At 41.1% G+C, this 18,530-nt stretch overlaps 2 protein-coding genes across 2 annotated transcripts; one reads left to right on the forward strand and one right to left on the reverse strand.

The window, feature by feature from the left end:
• Positions 1 to 412: 412 nt before the first annotated feature.
• On the reverse strand, positions 413 to 11,581 carry LOC115627487 (receptor-mediated endocytosis protein 6 homolog). Its single transcript, XM_030523170.1, has 9 exons — positions 11,334 to 11,581; positions 7,568 to 7,737; positions 7,332 to 7,478; positions 3,143 to 6,978; positions 2,378 to 2,486; positions 1,734 to 2,308; positions 1,307 to 1,477; positions 1,146 to 1,242; positions 413 to 1,089 (listed from the first exon to the last, which is right to left on the reverse strand). Exons 2-9 carry the CDS (start codon positions 7,712 to 7,714, stop codon positions 949 to 951), a joined length of 5,223 nt encoding a protein of 1,740 aa, XP_030379030.1. The 5' UTR covers positions 7,715 to 7,737; positions 11,334 to 11,581; the 3' UTR covers positions 413 to 948.
• A 190-nt stretch (positions 11,582 to 11,771) lies between these two features.
• LOC115627585 (protein BUD31 homolog) lies at positions 11,772 to 12,473 on the forward strand. The gene is made up of 2 exons (XM_030523309.1): positions 11,772 to 11,948; positions 12,023 to 12,473. Exons 1-2 carry the CDS (start codon positions 11,855 to 11,857, stop codon positions 12,361 to 12,363), a joined length of 435 nt encoding a protein of 144 aa, XP_030379169.1. The 5' UTR covers positions 11,772 to 11,854; the 3' UTR covers positions 12,364 to 12,473.
• The last annotated feature ends 6,057 nt before the right edge of the window (positions 12,474 to 18,530 follow it).

Raw genomic sequence — 18,530 nt, forward strand, 5'->3', positions numbered from 1 at the left:
AATTAAAATTCACATTCCTTTCTCTGGCAAGATGCGTTTGTTAAGTATTAAGTAGTTGGTATTACTTATGTACTTGGTAAATGTAAAGTGCAATGAAACTTACGAAAAAATGGACCAATCGAATAGGAAAATAAACTATATGAAGGATGAATAGGTTCAACAGTTCGGCCAAGTCGCACAACCCTCAAAGATTTCTTATGCCGCCTTACAGGTGCGTTCGCATTCACTCGATCATTATGGCACACTTGATCGTTCATACCACTTAGCAGCTTTATGCGAATACCGACTAAAATAAATTTAGCACCTATAATTAAAATGAGCGATCGATAAAGGCTGGGCACTAGGGTGGAGCAAGGCGACAATGTGATTATAAGTGTAAATATATTTACTTTATCTTTTACTGTTTATTTTTTGTGTTACACAATAAGGAATATTTAGTTGGTTTTCATCTGTTCTTTCGTTTTTTAGTACATGCTTATATATAAATATTTAGGTACATATACATATGTGGGTGTGTGTGTATTTAGGCTATATTCTAAATAAGATTTATTATGTGTATATTTTTAGGCTTCGAAAGTAGTTACCGAGTATGGAAAGAAGGGGGGAAGGTAGTGTTTTAATTTCAACTTGACATATTTTTAATAACAATTTTTACATAAGAATTGTATGTACGATGCTAGCATCTATATGTATATGTATGTTTGTATGCACGTAAGTATATATATAAATATATGTGTAGTTTCAAATGAATATCAATATTTAGCGTCAGCAGCGATCGCTTGCCATGTTCAGCTTACAAAAATCACAACTGAACTCCTCAATCAAATTGTATCCTAAATTGGACATTTCTGTTAGAGAAATTCAAGGGTGCTCCAAAGTAGTGTATTGTATTTAAGACCCGGAGTTTGTTTAGCTTAGAGCTCGCCAAGCCTAAATACGCAAACATAACTAATCCAGATAATCCATAGTCTTGATGAACTTCACCACAGAGCCAAAGAGCGTCCAATAGAACTCATCCTCGCCGACAAGTTTTTTGCCCAGAAAACAGGTAATATATTCGACGGTGGACAGCAAGTAAGGCGGATTGGCCTGCAAGGCAAAGGATTATGAACAAATTGTGGCTTTCAGCCCCATTAACTACCTACCATAATGACCACATAAATGAGCACGGGCAGTACATCGTCAGCGGCGGGAACACGACTGCTCGACATCCTCAGTAGACTCATAATGCTCGAGATACAACTGAAAGATTCAATAGCATTAGCAATAAATTGGAGCAACAATTGGAGCGGATCTTTCCACATACTTAATCACACACTGGAGCTTTTCACGCGGAGTCTTGTAGGCAGCTATGTATGAGAGCTGCTGCTGGGCAAAGGTCCAGGGTGCCTCTCCCAGAAACTCCTGCGCAATGCGTAATGCCGGATGAGCCGGATGGATGATGCGTTGCAACTTGCCGATGTGGGCCGAAAGTACACTGCAAAACGACGGGAGAATCTAGGTTAGAATTTCGTTTTGTACATATATAAAATGTTATGGAATGGGAAATCATTGTAAGACAATATTCTAAAACCATTTTACAATCACAAAAGTTAAGCAGCTTTTTAAAAGGAGTTGTGCAAATCAATTGTTTTAGTTAATAAAAAAAAGGGATTCGCCACTTCAAGAAAACATTAGAAACGCTACTCTGAACCCTGACCCCGACCGTTTTTTATTAGTAATATTTGACTTACGTATCACGCGATAGGTCGGCATCCTCATTGGGAAACATGACCTGCTGGTAAACATGCTCCAGCAGAAAACGTTCAATGGCTGCTCGCACGGAGGCGCTCTGCCAATCGGTCATGCCATTCAATTGACCGCAACCGCTTTGCAACTCCTCCAAGAGACCCTCGATGAACTCTTCGATCAGCTCGATTTTGTCATCGGAGGCGGTTAGCTGAGCAAAGTCCGTTTCGAAGGCATCGATTTTGGCTTGATGTCGCGTCAGATAGATTCTGACAAAGACCTGCATATGATAGCGATGGCATGTTTGGGCCTCTCCACGCAGCCGCACCTCAAACTGTTCCAGATGCTCGGCAATGAGCAATAGATTCTGTCGGTAGCGCATCAGATATTGAAGATAATGCTGACGCCGCTGAATGTCATGTTGTAGTTCCTGTAGTAGTTGCAAGTGCTGTTTTCTATCCAGTTGGGCCATGCAGCGCAACGCCTCGGCCACATGAGAAATTTGCGGCACATTCTGCAGATTGATGGACTGTGCCAATTGTATTTGCAAATACGTCTTCAATGGTGAGGCATTGACGTACTGTTAGAGGGAGAGGAGAGATATTGTTAGCGATTGAACAAGTGAGAATTTATAAAACTTCAAACATGCCGTGGTTTGCCGAAAGTCTCCACTATGCAGATCAGTCTTGGATAGAACCGTGCGTATCTTTTGCTTGACGCTGTTGAAGGCTACACAGGCATTGGCCATAGGCAGCTTGCTGTATGGAAAAAAGAGACGGAGAGGGTGCATTAGTCATGATGCTAAGACTGTGTTAAGAGTCCTATATGAAGTGGTCTCGAAACTCGCGCTAATCTTCGATTTTTCTTCTTCTAAAATAGTCCTAATAAAGACATTTTTATTTGACTTTCCCCGTCAAATCGACTTTCAAAATGATAATGGTGTAACACCAATCATTCCAACGGCACCTATATAATATAGTTATATACCGATCCTATTAAATGTTGATTAAAAAATTGAGTGATGCATTAACAAATTCATAAATAATAATTACAAAGTTAGCGCAGATCGCTTTGCTATAAAGTTGCTATAAACTACAAACTTCAGATTATATAAATGAACCAAATTGGATGAAGATGCGAAATAATTCTAGTAAGAAGGAATGTTGCAACGAGGCTATATGTATATGGTTTCTTACGAACTTAGTCTCTCGAGTCCTTAGCTGTTATGGCTCAGAAGTTCTCGGTGTTCATACGGACGAACATGTCTATTTGACTCATTATGCTTATATTTCTTGTGTCAATAGAATTGGGTTTGCCACAAATCCGTCTGCCTATCAATACACTTGGCGGTTTCTTGGCGAGTTTCTAGTAAACCGGGTTAAAGGTATACAATCAACTTAGAACAATTACTCACCCGCCATCAACGACACCATCAATGTGCTGGCGATGACATGAGGCTAGTAACGCGCCCGCGCTATTACCGGTTGAGTCCGAGTTGGTAGCCTCGCTTGAGGTGCTCACCTTGCGTCTGTATTTGGCCAGGATATCTTCGCTGTTATCACAGAAAACGGCGTCGCTACCGAAGCTGACGGATGCGGCATTCGGAACGAAGGAGACACTGCGCATGCCACTGGAACTGCCGGCACCACCATAGTCCTCGAGAGTCAGGCGCTGGGCTGCAGTTTTGTTGGAGCGCCGATGCTTGAAGATGCCCTGCTTCAGCTTATTGAATATGCCATCGCCAGCACCACCATGGGAAGCTGAGGATGGTGTGCGCTCGCGTTTATTGCGCGTCATGGCTGCAGATGGGGATAGACCCAGTGCTAAGGCCGGCTGTTTGTCCGCCGTGGCATCGAAGCTTATGCTCTTTGGTATGGCACCCGTTGCTTTTGTTGGCTTAGCCACTGTTGCCGCTGCGGAGGAAGTGGAGTCTGTTCCGGTCTGCCCATCGAGTTGCAGTTTCTGGGTCTTAGCGCACAACAACAGCTCCTGTTGCTTATCGTCGTCGGTTTGTGGCGCTGGCGGTTGGGCCGGTGCTGCAATCGTGCCAATTACTATCTCATGGTTCTCATAGTTGAGACTCTGATGGCGTCGCAAGCCTGGCACTAGTCTATTAACAGCGGATTCATCTGTTTCTGCTTGCTGACCGTTATGGCGCATTGCCATTATTCCATTACGTCGGCCATCAACAATAGCCGTGCGTTGTTCCATTGAGAGCCGGCGGTGTTCAACGCTCTCCGATTTTGTGCCCAGGTGCTGCTCCTCTGCATACAAATCCATTAGCTGTTGCACCAGACCTGGGGAGCGGCAACGCAACGGCTTATCCTCGCTGCAGTCACTGAAGTCAATGAGATCGCGATGGTCGCTGCTGTCCGGCTTGGCGTTGCTTCCATGTTTCTTCTTTTTCATGACCGACTTGTGATGATGGTGATGATGATGGTGGTGCTTTGGTGGTGGCTTGCCTGCATCCTCCAAGTTGAGGCTCTGGTTTGAAATACTGCTCTCCGCCGACGTCTGGCGTCGCATGCAGGCTGTACCCATGAAGGGTGTAGTCTTGCGACTTCCGCCCTCGGCACCACTGCATTTATAGTATTGCTGGAAGCTGCTGTCACCACCCAAAGCATGGTAGCTAGTGCGTACAGAGCTGCGTGCCAAAGATGAGGGTCCCTGGTAGTGAACAGAACTACCACCCGCACCACCGCCTGCATCGTCGTACGAATTGACTGCATCGAAGAAGGCGGAATCTTCTTTTGAGCGCTCGCTAGCATTGTCGCCACTGCTGCCTGGTGTATGCTCGCCATCGTTGGCGGGTGCACCACCGGCGCCACCGGCAATAACCGCCGCCGCCAGTGCATCGCGTTCCGTTTCGGAGCGTACACCAGCATCTGTAATATCCGACTTCGCCGTAATACTCACGTTATCGTCCGTATCGATCTCGGCTAGTTTCTCTGAATCGCTGGCCAGCACATCTGTGCTCCAATTGGACTCTGACCGCTGATCTGATGCATCAAGCTGATATGAACGCACACCGCTGCCGGACGGCACCACAGCACCACCAGCTCCGCGGGCTAACGCCTCTACAACAAAATTCTGATCTCCCGGCAACACAACCGCCGATGGAATAAGCGGCGTGGAAAAGTTGCGATCCCGTTCTCGCTCACTGGCCGCATCCAGCGTTGTCTCCGAATCACTGGCCAGCACATCCGTCGACCAGGTGTCCGAAATGATCGACACATTCTCATCGCCCTCGAATTTTTTTAGTTCGAATTTGCAAAACTTGTCCTCGATGTCTGAACGCGCCTTCGACAGCAACATCTTTTGCATTTGTGGCGTAGGCCTAGGCGTATGATGGACCAAATCACCACCGCCATCCCCATCGGTAACCTGCGACGAGGGCGTATCGCGACCGCTTATATTGGGCGTACCCCGACCTGACACATTAGCGGACACCATATCCGACAAATTGTCATCGTTCTCAGCATCATGCACATCACGTTCCTCCTGTTCCTCAAGATCCAGGGAACTTGTCACCGAATGATTCGAATGCGCCGCTTCGCTCACCGCCTCCAGATTGTCTGAGTTACCGATGGACGCGTCGTCATGTGAGAGCGAATTCTTGGGTCGATGCAGTGCATCAATGCTGCTCACATCATCGTAGCAGCCATTGGCCTCGGTTGAGGATTTGTCATTGGTGTGGGCCAGCAAGGCCGCGGCTGCCTCATTTGAGATTTCTTGGCCAATGCAGTTCATTTTGAGGACCTCTTCTTCGGTCAGTGGTTTCACTTTGTTCTTGGCTGCTGCATTATAAATTGTAAACATTAGTACGGGCTCATCGAGGGCTTGGTTATCGAAGGCAAGTGTGGCACCGCCTGGGCCACCATCATCACAGGAACTGAGGCTGGAGTTACTCGCACTGTGCGCAGATGATTGCTCCAAATCGCGTCCATTGGTCAAAGGGGGGGAACCACCGTTACCATTTCCATTGACTTGTGGCTCAACGGGCTGATGGCCACTCCCACTGCCGGTGTTAAAACTCATGCTCATGGCCAGCTTCTTCTTGGTGGCCTTACCCAGACGCATTAGACCCTTGTTGGCCCGCTTGCCATTGGGTGTGTTTTTCTCGCTGCTTCCACCGCTAATCACGGGTGTGCTCGGTGGTGCCTCTACGGGTTGTGGAATTCGTGCCAGTATGCGTTGCAATCGCTGACGCTCCTCAGCTGATATATCGTACTCATCACGGGCTGTTAGTAGTCGAAAGAATTGAGAAAAGTGCTGAAGCTCCCGTTGTGTGGTTACCAGCTGGGCGCGCTCAAAATCACTTTGCTGCGAAAGTATGGCCACCACATCCTCACCGGTCTGCCCAACCAATAGCAAATCAATCAGCTGTGCCACCGCATTTGATTCTCCAACTGTTCCAACTGCGGCAACTCCCGAGCCACCACCAACGCCACCACCTTGTGCCAGTGTCTGAATGAGCTGTACTATCTGGTTGAGATTGTGGCGCATTTGTTCCGTCACCGGCGCATCAATAATGCCCATAAAGTCCGGACTTACGATTGCGGGGCAAATGAAATGCGTGAAAACCATATCCGCAATGAGTTCCGAAATCTGACGTTCGCTGTAACGATGCGCCTGCTTCAATTGATGGCAGAGCGTCTGCATTAACCAACGAAGGGATGAGGGGAACAGCGACCAGTTCTGTTGCAGACTCGCCACAAATGCCTTTGCATGAGCATGCAACTTGGCCAAGGTTTCGCTATGAAAACGCGCCACATTCCTCTGATATTCGGCACTTGATTCCTCGGCTCCGAATCGTCGTTGTCGCTCTCTTGCGCTAAAACTCTGAACCAACTTGTGTGGATCGAGATCTAACAGCGTCTCATGCTCACTCAGCACACACATCAGAGGCGCATGCAGGGCGGCAGTTAGAAAGATCTTTGCGGAAAACATCGACTCCACCAAACGCTGATAGAGACGTGCAAAGGCGCTCGAATTCGCACGCAGTAAGCGACGAGGATTCTCACTACCCACCAACTGGATCTCGATTAATTCACGCAACAGCTTTAGGAGCAACTCCACATCCTTGGTGTTGATGGCATTGCCGTACAGTCCCGTCGTAATGGTATTAATCACATGGCATAACTGCTGTTGTCCGACCAGGGACAAACGATCTGCTGTCGCCAGTGAGAGAGCCAGCAAATATGGTGCATTATATAGATAATTGAACAGATCCTCGTAGGCCAGGGCATGCTATTAGTTAAGGGAACGAAAAAACATTTAGAATTTATGTGATGGATGGTGCGTTTTTCATTGTAGAATCTTATTTTTATTTGATTAATAATTAAATTGGTTGAAATATAATACTTGAGCTACAATAAACAAACTCATGAAACGCAAGTCGACCAACTCTTGTAGATACGTAATTCTTGAGCGTACAACCTAGTTTATGTTTTTGATCTTTCTTAAACAAATTTAATCCAATATTGGCGCTTCAAAACAGGTTATACTATCAAGAATGAAGCACAAGATACGCATTAAGACTATAGTATAATTTTATTTATTGTCTGTCGCCTGTCGGATTATTGTAGGGCTGGTTAGCTTACCTCATAAAGCATTGCCTTTTTGGCATCGATAAACTGCACACTGTCATATCCGTTGGCGCGCCTACAGCACAAGAGCGGATCGTGATCCGTACGTGACAGCAGCAGATCATGCAGATTCTGCCTTTGTTGGGCACAGATATAGGCCAGCTGTTGAGAGACAATGGAATAAGTCAGCGCAGAACATAACCCTGAACTCTCTTTGTCTATTAATGCGGGCTAGTCAAATGAATACACACCTTCGTTATTTCCGTAGCATTTGTCTCAAGCGCGTCGTTAAGCTGCGCAAACGCTGCCTGCTCTTGCTGTATGAATAACTGCTCCTGGCGCAGGGTCCGCGCCAGATCGATAATCTCTAAGAGATTGCCGGCAGTTGTGGGCTCCATATTGAGGCCTTTGACGTCGCGGACTGTAAAGATGGGAGAGGAATGTGAATGAAAAATCTGCAGCTCTGCAGAATATTTTCCACATAAGGAAGAACTCAGCCAACATACATATGTACATATGTATATATATGTATGTATGTATGTATATGACACGTCAATGTTATATTCAAGTCCGGCGTTTTTTAATAATGATGATAAACACGATAAATCGTGAATCATATAGAGCACACTAAATTATTGCAATTGGGGTGCAGTGCAGTGCGACGATTTCTTTTCACCAATGCAGACAGTTTGTCTAAATTTACCAGGCGGGTTGTTAAATTGGTGCTTGAATATAATAGTGGAACTAGTATAGAGGGTGACGGCGCACGCACTTCAAGCTTTATCGAGCAACATCTTATCGCTTTCATAGTATCAATCGGTCAAAATATATACTATACGTACGAATAAATATAGATGACATTTGTTTGCTTTCTTGATTTTGCGAAAAAAAAAAGCTGTTGGTGTCTGACACTTAATTGAAGTCCAGATATTTCCGTATCAAATATTAATGCCTGAGCAGAAGATAGGCCAGAATTGTTATAATGTCAATTTTATAACAACTGCGGCTTACAATTTGAAGAATACAAATTTTTTCAGCAAATTTTAATTATGTATAACGGGAACTAGCTTTCTTGTTAACTAGTTTTTCGATTACTCATAGAACTTAGCCTACACTATTCTTTAACCTCCTTTATACGTTTCTAAAAATATTTTTGTAGTTCCTCAAGTTCAATAAATCAATATACATTAACAAAACAATGTAGTCTTGTATGGTGCTGGCTGGTCTATGATGAATCAAGTTGCTAATTGGCATTATTCATGCTAATGACATTTTGTCATTTGTTGATAAGCAGCCCTGCATTTCTGGCTCCGATTGCAGTTACTGGAACTCCCTGACGTCACACTACGTTATTATTGAGTTGCAACTGCAACATAGAGCAGGGGAGGCGGCCACGAAGCGATAGGGAGCCTGGCATGTGAATAGAGAGATCCGAATCAATTCCCCTTATTTTCATTGCGACTGCAGTCTGACTGATAAGATCAACCTCCACAACCCCCACAATGTACTACATGAATATATACATACATATATAAGAGTACGTACATATACTATGTATATTTAAGGTTGTTTGGTTGTACTTACTATATGTACGAGTATATGCGAGAGAGTGATTGCAAATATTTACGCGGCAATTAAGGCGCATTTGTGCATTTACATACTTATAGTACATATGTACATACATACTAAATGTACATACATATGTACATATGTATATGCCGGACATTTGTAATTATCGCAGTCTCGAACAATCAAAATTTGTTTGCCTAACTAACTGTTATTTGTTTTAAAATGTTGCCAGTTTGCTTTAAAATGTTTATCTTATCGATATCTATAGCCCTGGACTGAAGTTTAAGGACTGTTTCAGATAAATATAAGCACACCTACACCCTCGATCAAAATGGTATGTATGTACATTTTTCGATCTATCAGCAGAATAGCGAGCCAAGATATAAATTCAAGTTGGTGGCAAGATCACAATTTGTGATCTCATTGAATAGTAAATCAAATTGTAAAACATAATGAACAAATTGTTTATATATCAGCGGAAAATGAAATTTCAATTGGTTAATTAAGATGAAAATGAAATCCTTTTCACTTATAAAACCAACGTTGCTTTAGTTAAGAATATAACCGGTTAGCAGAAAACCAAAAATTTCTTCTACATATATATGCCATTTAATATGATAGAAACTTAAAGGTAAATAAGGCTACGTAGGTGGCCATTAAGTAATACCACTAAGTATATATTGTACATATGTGCATATTCTGGAGAAGTATGTCGAGACGAATCGATATGGCCATATCCACCTGTCCTGTTGTTGTTGCTTTAGTAGAATTTTGAACGGCACACATAGACACGATCCCTATGTATGTAAATCTGTGTTATTGAAACTAGTTCAACCGTACCGGAGTATTTAAGAGTTAATCCCGCCCGACTGTGACATTCCTTTCTTGTTTTTGTAGAAAACATTTATTGTGTTCATTAGAACATACCTATATATTTGTATATTTGTTAGGTGTATCTGCTGCTCGAAGCAAAGGTGTATTTGAAAATATATTGACATTCTATATAAATATATATATATATATATATATATATATATATATATATATACATTCATAAATACTTAAATATTATACATGTGTGTATAGCTATGTATGTATGTATGTCGTATGGAAGATTGTACGAGTAGAAAGCAGCTGGTTGGTTAAAAGTTCTCAAATTGCTACGTGGGATCAATGAGGTGTTAAGTAATTTGGGACCGAGGGACGTGCTAATGAAACAGAAATAAAATACGTACATATAGTATATTTATGTTGTCGGTAGTTGCTGGCAATTGGGACAATAAAAAGCGACAAAATTGTCGGAATATAAAACACAGCCGTACATATGTACATACATTTTGATTTGTTGCGCTTGCAAAAATAAATAAATAAATACATACATACATACACCCACATCAATTGAGAACAACAAAAACACATACTTATGTATGCATGTACACAAAAACATACGGGTATATATTTATGTTTGAATATGCATGTGAATGCAAAGTGAGGGGCGTTTGTCAGCCAGAATAGGGGGTGGTCACCAACATTTAATAGTTAAGTAAATTATATATATATATATGTACGACATACATACATGAGTATGCATGTATTTTTATGTGATTGTGCGCTTTATATACGACAACGAGAAAAGCATGAAATCAAAGCGCACAATAGAAAAAATGCTAATCATTTACATTACTATTTACTACGGATGAAAAAAGTGTGGCAAGGAGAGCAGCAGCAGCAACAACAACAACAACAACAAGTTAAACAACATCAGCCAGCAATAGTGACGACGGGTGAATGTGGGCGAAGGCAAGTGTAAGAGCGAGAGCGCGATACATGATGAAGGCCAAATGTTTGTGCGTTGTAGTAGAAGAGGAGAGAAAGAAGAAGAAAAAACAAACCAAACCGCAGACTTATGAATGAAAGCAACACATTACAACAAATACAAAGCCAAAAGCAAAACAACAAAATCAATGTCTTGCATTTTTAACTGCTATTTGGCAAGAGGACTCGACAATAGATGCGCAAATAAGACGCACGCAAGCATACATACATACACTGACACAATCATGTACTCAGGCCTCGTTTTATTTGTAATGAATATTTTGACTGTCGCTCGCTATTTTTATTGTTTTTAATTTTTGGCGACAGCGTGTATTTCTATGTGTAATTATCTAGAAAATTGCTGCCGCCGTTCCAAGCACCGAGAGACGCCAACTTTGTCGCCACCACTGTGCTAATTACTGCTCTTTGCTTCGCCCCCGCAAGATAAACGCAGCCAGCAGCCAACAGCAACCACAATAGCACCAGCGCAATAATAGTGGCCAAATGACAATGTTATAACTGTTTCATTGTTGCGCCACAGATAGATTTTGAGCGCGTGATGTTGTGTATTGTTTTGTGAAATAAGATGCACAGATTATTACACAATATTACACACACTTGATCTTTGCTTACTTTTCCGTGTGCGTCGTTTATTTCCTTGCTTAATTAATTTGGCAATTGCAATTGAGGAATTCAGAACACAACAAACATTCACATCAAAAAAAAATTGAATGTACTTGAACCTAAAGACAAACACAACACTAATTTACATTGCACGCACGCGTTTCAATCCAATAACATTAAAAAACAATCAACTCATTACGATTACGGCTTTTGCTATTACAATTACATATAACATGCGCGAATATAAATAAATAATCGCCTCGCGTTTTCTCTGCGACTGGCTCAGGCTGCAGCTGGCGATGTGCAAGGTGAGTACGTGCAGCCGATATGTTTCCACTATTATTTGCTATCGACGTCACTAGCGGACAGTGTTGCTTGTCTCGCTCGTTTCGTAACAGAGTCGGTTGGCAACACTGACGCCGCACAGCTGTTGTGACGCTTTGCTTCTCTTTTTTTATGCAGCCAGCAACTGCTATATTTTCAACAATTTAAAAATATTTCAACCATTTAAATTACTGTAGAAAAAAATAATGCCAAAAGTACGTCGCAGTCGTAAGCCGCCCCCGGATGGCTGGGAATTGATTGAGCCAACGCTGGAAGAACTGGAACAGAAAATGCGGGAAGGTAAGCAAAAAATGCTGACGCCGCCGCCAAAATATTAAACGTTTATTGTTGTCTTTATTGTTTGTTCCTTAAAGCCGAAACTGAGCCGCACGAAGGAAAGCGCATAACAGAGTCCCTGTGGCCAATTTTCAAGATACACCACCAAAAGACGCGCTACATCTACGATCTGTTCTATCGCCGCAAGGCCATCAGTCGTGAACTCTACGACTACTGCCTCAAGGAGAAAATCGCCGATGGGAACCTGATAGCTAAATGGAAGAAGTCTGGCTATGAGAACCTGTGCTGTTTGCGTTGCATACAAACTCGTGACACGAATTTCGGTACCAACTGCATCTGCCGTGTGCCCAAATCTAAGCTAGAGGAGGGACGCATTGTGGAGTGCGTTCATTGCGGTTGTCGTGGTTGTTCAGGCTAATCCCGATGAGTAGGATGCTACTAAGGCAACTATAGGCGCAAATGTAGTTTTAGATACGACTAAGCAGATAACAAATCAATAAAATTCCTCCTTTTTTTTGTGGACTTGTACACCTCTGTAAGGCATTCAGAGACGATTGGTAGTTTGTAAATACATTTAGTCATGTTAGTTACAATAGCGAAGAGCTCATAAAAAATGCCTAAAATAAAAGTGTTATTAAGCATTTGTAAAACGGCTGGAATCACTTTATATTAATGTAGAAATGTGTATTTAATCCTACTCGGTTTATTATGTAGTTCCATACTTTGACCTCAAGCACTGGTCCAAGTGCATTTTGTTGGCTTTCTCCCACTCCACTATTCCCCAGCATAGCCGCAAAAATCCTATTTAATTTCAGAGTCGAAATGAATGCTTGGCATTATGTAGTAAATTTTCGACGCAAATCCGCAGAGGCAGACCAGCCAGCTCCATACCCCCTGCCATGTACACCAATTGATGCGTCACAGTAGCCTGTGTGTATGCTTACACTGATAGAAATAGTTTTGTCCTCAAACAAATATTACCGTCTTAAATAGCGACATTTTAAACAGATTTTAAATTAATACAATTATTTGGTTTTATCGAAAATGCATTTTTAAAAATGGCATTTAGAATGCATTTAATATAAAAAATTGACCAAATATTGTGTAACGACAGTTCTATAAAATAAATATAAAGGCAAATATATACCATTTCAAACAAAAATCTTTCGAAAATTATTTTGTATGGGCCTTAGTAATTTATACTACCTTTAGTGTAACTTCCATTTTAAGAACAAACTATAATTTTTTTCTCACTGAATGGGTGGTTGGTCGGTTATTGGCGAGTTGTGGAACTCACCAAAATTGCATGTACATATATTTTAATTTAATGCTTTGAACAATTTATTACTGCGCTGACATAATTCAAACTCAATGGCGTTGGCGTTCTCGTCCTTTCCCTAACTAGGACGATGTGTTGGTGACGATGATGGCGACGCCTTCCTATTTTATGGTGTGTATTTATGGCTCTATTTCTTCTTTTTTTTTCTTTATTTTTTTTCATTCTTCTGGCGCACTGTCGAAAATTGTCAGCATCAAGTGCCCGACATGGCTGAAGTATTTCGGCAAGTATTTTTTTTCTTGATGAGGTCAAGTTGTGGCCAGACGAGCTGAGTCGAGTAGAGAATTCGACGAAATTATTATAAATGGTTTTTTAATTATACTTGTGGGCATATTTTCTCATTTACGGTGACTGTCGCATGCAGCGTGTGCTCCCAGGACATGTATATATGTATTTGTATGTACATACATACATATGTACATATGTAGAAATGAGTGGGGATGTGGACTACAGACAGACGCAATAATTTAATAGAATTTGCAGCCCTGCTCTTGGCTATTTAAATATGCTGCTATGCAACTTTTCGAGCTGATTTTGTTTGCCCCAAACAGGAACGAGCAAACAAATATACATAAATACATGCGTATGTATGTACATACATATGTACATACATAAATAGATTTGGTCGCCTGCAGCTGACAGCTTTGAATGAATGCCTCGTTTGGAGAGCACATCCTTTCACACCACAGTCGAATTGGTTCGGGACAGAGCACCAGCAACCATTGCTGGCGGCACTTTTGGGCACTGCCAGCAACAATTAAATGAATTTGCGTTTTAGTTTGTTGGGCCAACACAGGCGAATGAAAAAACACAAGATAGAATTATGTACATTGTATGTATGTATGTACAGGGTGCGCCATCTTTTATGTCGGTGTGTAGATATTGAATGGCTTTGTCATTATTGAACCGATTGACTTGAGTAGACCAGTGTTGAAAACCTCAGTTCAAGAAATTGTACAGAACCAAATTAAATAAAAATATCTCATACTTGAAAATCGGTTGTTTATTTTCAAAGATATTCAGTGTTTACATACCGACATAAAAGATGGCGCACCCTGTGTATTTATACATAATACATTATACTTGTTTAGGCACATATGTATGTATGTATGCACATACTCTACGTATGAACTATTTAAGAATGTGTCTGAACAAACAATCTTTCCAATCCTGGATATACATAGTTATAAGCTATAGATTTCTACAAACATCCATATATGTATTGTATGTATGTACATATGTATGTATGTACAAACATACTACATATATGCATGTACTATGTATGTACGTATTAACGCTTCTAAGAGCAGACTAATGGAGAGAAGGACTCAAAATGTATTGATTGCTTCGTTATTAATTCAGTAGTCCGCTTCTGTATCTTACCTCCATTTTGAAAAAAAAATTTTTTTTAAGAATTTTTTTAAGAATGTGGTAAAAATTACGTTGTCTCTTTTTGCTTCGTAATTTTTAGGAATTCACTGCCATTTCCTGCCTTATTAATAAACAAGTGGAGAAGCTAAAGTCGAGTGTTCCGACTTTGAAATACTCTATACCAGAGCTTGCTCAAAACTGTTAACCGTTTCTCTACGTAACAAAATAACTGTTACTTAAGGATGTTTGTCGAATAAATCGTTCTTAGTTCAAGCAAGAACCAGTTTTTTTCCCTTTTGATCTGATTATTTACTGAACGTTTCGTCCTGAGCGAGAAAATAAAAGCCTTTGCGTTTGTGTGCGTGCATGTAAGTGTATGACTTATTTTTTCTTGTCACTTGATTTTCTTTTTTCTGTGTCTTTGGATTGTTCATTATATTGTCGCAAAAAATAGGCCGGGACCAAAATAAAAAAGTGCATTTATTTTTAAAATTTGATGCTGGAACTAATAAAAATCAATTCAACATATGCGAATGAGGAAAATTCCAAAATATACATTTTCTGCGTATTCACATAAGGCATCTGGGACTAAAATTTGGTGTCCCTAGGTCTTATAGTTTACTAAATGTAGGTGATACCAAAGGAATAAGGGGGATTTTAGGGGGGAAGTTGGGAGGAAAATCAAAACAATAAAACAAACTGGCAAAGCGTACACACATAAGGCATCTGGTGTCCCTAGGTCTTATAGTTTCCGAGATATTGGTGTTCATACGGACGGACAGACAGACAGGGCTAGATCGTCTCGTCTTGTCATGCTGATCAAGAATATACTTTGTGAACAGCTTTTCATTTTGAACGTTGATGGCACAGCAAGGATTCTATGGTTGCTGTAAATGAGTGGTAATGGGAACTGGCTTCTCCAAATATGAGGCCATTGGTGGTCTGGTTGTTTTTAATGGTAGCGCCAGAATTGTCAGCTCATTGTGTTGGCCATAAAACGGAGAGCGCAACTAAGTGTCTAAATTTTTACATTCGCCACAATAAGAAGGACAACAACATTATTACTTAAACTTAAACTACGAGTTGTACGGGCTCGAGACATGGACAGTGTACTGAGTAACAAAATATACGATTATATACAAGTAAAATCACGCATACAAACAGGAACTCACATACATATAGACATGAATGTTAAAACAATGAACACATTTAAAGACTGTCGGGGTCGACTAAGGGGCATAGAATTCAATTGTATTTTATGATATCGATTTCCTCATCATTGACTGTTTTCTTCCTCTCGATCGTCTTCAGAGAAGATCTTATTGAGGAAATCGAATGCATGTTCATAGCAGCCCTCGGGTAAAAGCTCCAAGGATTTCTGTTTACCCTGACTAAAGGACATGGCCACATCGCGTTCTGTATCGGCCGTCGACATTTTGAAATAATAGGCTTCGCCTTGTCTCTGGCGCCAGTGTGAGAGTGGGGTGTAGTATTTAGTTCCACGTTTGGATGCACTGGCTCTAATCTTCTTCAACCGATGCAAGCTCTCCCAGTGGCGCAAGTCCTGTATGCGCTTACGACAGAACTCTGGTGTTATGTCGCCCTGAGGGTCCAGTTCTAGAGCGATCACCTTCCAGATGCGTGCCTGCGCCACACCATCCAGAAACTGTTCGTGATTTATGTTCCAAAGACACTCGTGACGAGAGTACAACTTAACGAGCTTCATGTTGAAGCAGTGGAGGCGTGTCGTGGGTACTGAGCGGGTTCCCGAAGGCATAGCGAAATCGGTTTCTTCGAACGTCCAGAAGTCGCTCAGCGGCTGTTTTTATTACAAAATATATTGAGCCACTATGCGCTTTTCTTGCCGTACAGATAATACTTTCAGCTATACCCTATATCTGAATTTGGAATTTGGCCGCTCAACTGTCAAAAACATGCACTTTTTTAATGAGCTCCGTGTGTAGGTGTGGCTGGCCCGAAATTCTGGAATATTCCGTCTCTTTTTTATTTCTATGTTGAAATGAAATAATAGCCAAAGCCGAGTGGATTTTGAATTTTGAAATGATGTTTTATTTCAAGACAATGTGAATTCTAGGAATCGTTAATGTAGTTAAACGATGTAGGAAGCATAATTTTGTCAATCCTTTGAGTCCATCTGTTTTAAAATGTATTTATTTATATGTAGCGACAATTATGAAAGAAAACTTAGAAGGTGAAGAGTAAGAAACCCCACAAAATAACAATGATTTAATCAAAATCGTGGCAGGAATTTTATTTGCTCACCATAAAAGATAAATAACAAAAGATAAGTTTCGCACTCGTCTGACTCTTGTATACCCTGCCCATCTCCTCTCCCCGCTACAGTCCTTCATCTAAAACAAGTATGATACAAGTATATTCCATCGTTTTCATAAAAGTTCTATACTAATTTTGGTTACGATATTGTTTTAAACAAAAAATTTGTTAAGTTAATTTTTGCACCGATCGGTCCTATGACAGCTTTGTTATAAATAATGAGGCTTTGTATAGTTTGTAATAAACTAGCTCTGCATATGTGGATAAGAAAAGTCTAGATATCAAGATTGGTGTCCCCAGCTGTTATGGCTAAGAGGTTCTCGGTATTCATATAGATGGACAGGTGGACATGTCTGCTGTTTCATACATTTGGCGCTTAGATTTCGAATTATATGTACATTCTGTTGCATTCTTCTGGTAATTAGAAGATATAAAAACTAGGAAATATTTAATGCGTTAGACTGTTAAGCGAGTCAGAGATTCGGTCGCAGAGATGCTTTTAGTGAGAAGACGGAAATATCGGTTGAGAACAGTGCGATTTATTTTGGGTTCCAAGTCCGAAAGCAGTGCCTGTTTCAAAGTATTCGCATAGAAAAGAGTTCTAGGTCACATATGTGATCGATTATATTAGTATTGCATACGTTTTAAATTTTGAAAATACATTTTAAAAATTATACGAGCCCTAACCACTATTAATTGGTACGGCATGTTTTGATATGAAATTAAAGGTAATTCAATTACCTTTTAAAAAAGTATAAATATGTTTGAGCAATAATTACCCAAAAATAAGTATAAGTCATTAAAAGTTGCACTATCGAAAAAAAAAAAACGTAGCCGTACCAATTAATAGTGGTTAGGGCTCGTACATATTATCCATGGTATATTTTTCTCAAATTTTGTAATCTTTCTACAAACTACTTCAAATTAAAATGTAGTTAAAGCTTGAAGCATTTGAAGTGCACAACTACGAGTAGCTGGAGATTTAATTACAATTACTCAATTACTCAGTGCTACGAGTTTATAATCTGTTTAATTTATATGCCTGTTGAGGATTACCTAATGCCGCGATTTACAGACAAGGCTGGGAAAAGTCATAAGGAATATTGTGGCCATAGCCATAGCCATAGCCACATACATATGTAGTTTGTGGGCAAATTTTCCCAAGCTGCTTATTAAGAGGCAATAGAATGATTTCTGCAAGTGCCTTTCCCCTTCCCAATCCAACATCGCTTGACCCAAGCACACAGATACAGGTCGAAACATGCTCGTCAATATTTATGGCGTTGTTTTTCCCAAACTGGCCGGCATGCCGTCTACCTGAGGCTGCACTTGACCAATGCGATCGGCAAGATGTCGGCCATGACAATTTGTTTTTGGGCCTATAATGTGTGCCCGCATGGGATGGAGAGAGGGCTGGGTCTTGTGATTGGTTTATTAGGTAGCGCTTATCGCCGCTTATCCAATTTCGGTGTGCATGTGTGTCTGCTCATGCCTGCTCAATCGTATGCCCATTTCGTCCGTCGTTCGTGCACCCACCTGCTGAGTCGCATTGACTATTTGCACTTATCAAAATGCAAATA

Source organism: Scaptodrosophila lebanonensis, unplaced genomic scaffold (assembly GCF_003285725.1).
Source record: "Scaptodrosophila lebanonensis strain 11010-0011.00,11010-0021.00 unplaced genomic scaffold, SlebRS2 tig00000096-arrow-pilon, whole genome shotgun sequence".
NCBI classification, from domain to species: Eukaryota; Metazoa; Arthropoda; class Insecta; order Diptera; family Drosophilidae; genus Scaptodrosophila; species Scaptodrosophila lebanonensis.

Excerpts from the sequence above, each read along its gene's own strand:
- LOC115627487 (XM_030523170.1), bottom strand. The coding sequence starts at position 7,714 with ATGGAGCCCACAACTGCCGGCAATCTCTTAGAGATTATCGATCTGGCG. Across the intron at positions 6,979-7,331 it reads AAAAGGCAATGCTTTATGAG|CATGCCCTGGCCTACGAGGA; the intron begins GTAAGCTAACCA and ends CTTAACTAATAG. Across the intron at positions 2,487-3,142 it reads GATGGTGTCGTTGATGGCGG|CAAGCTGCCTATGGCCAATG; the intron begins GTGAGTAATTGT and ends TTTTCCATACAG.
- LOC115627585 (XM_030523309.1), top strand. The coding sequence starts at position 11,855 with ATGCCAAAAGTACGTCGCAGTCGTAAGCCGCCCCCGGATGGCTGGGAA. Across the intron at positions 11,949-12,022 it reads GGAACAGAAAATGCGGGAAG|CCGAAACTGAGCCGCACGAA; the intron begins GTAAGCAAAAAA and ends TGTTCCTTAAAG.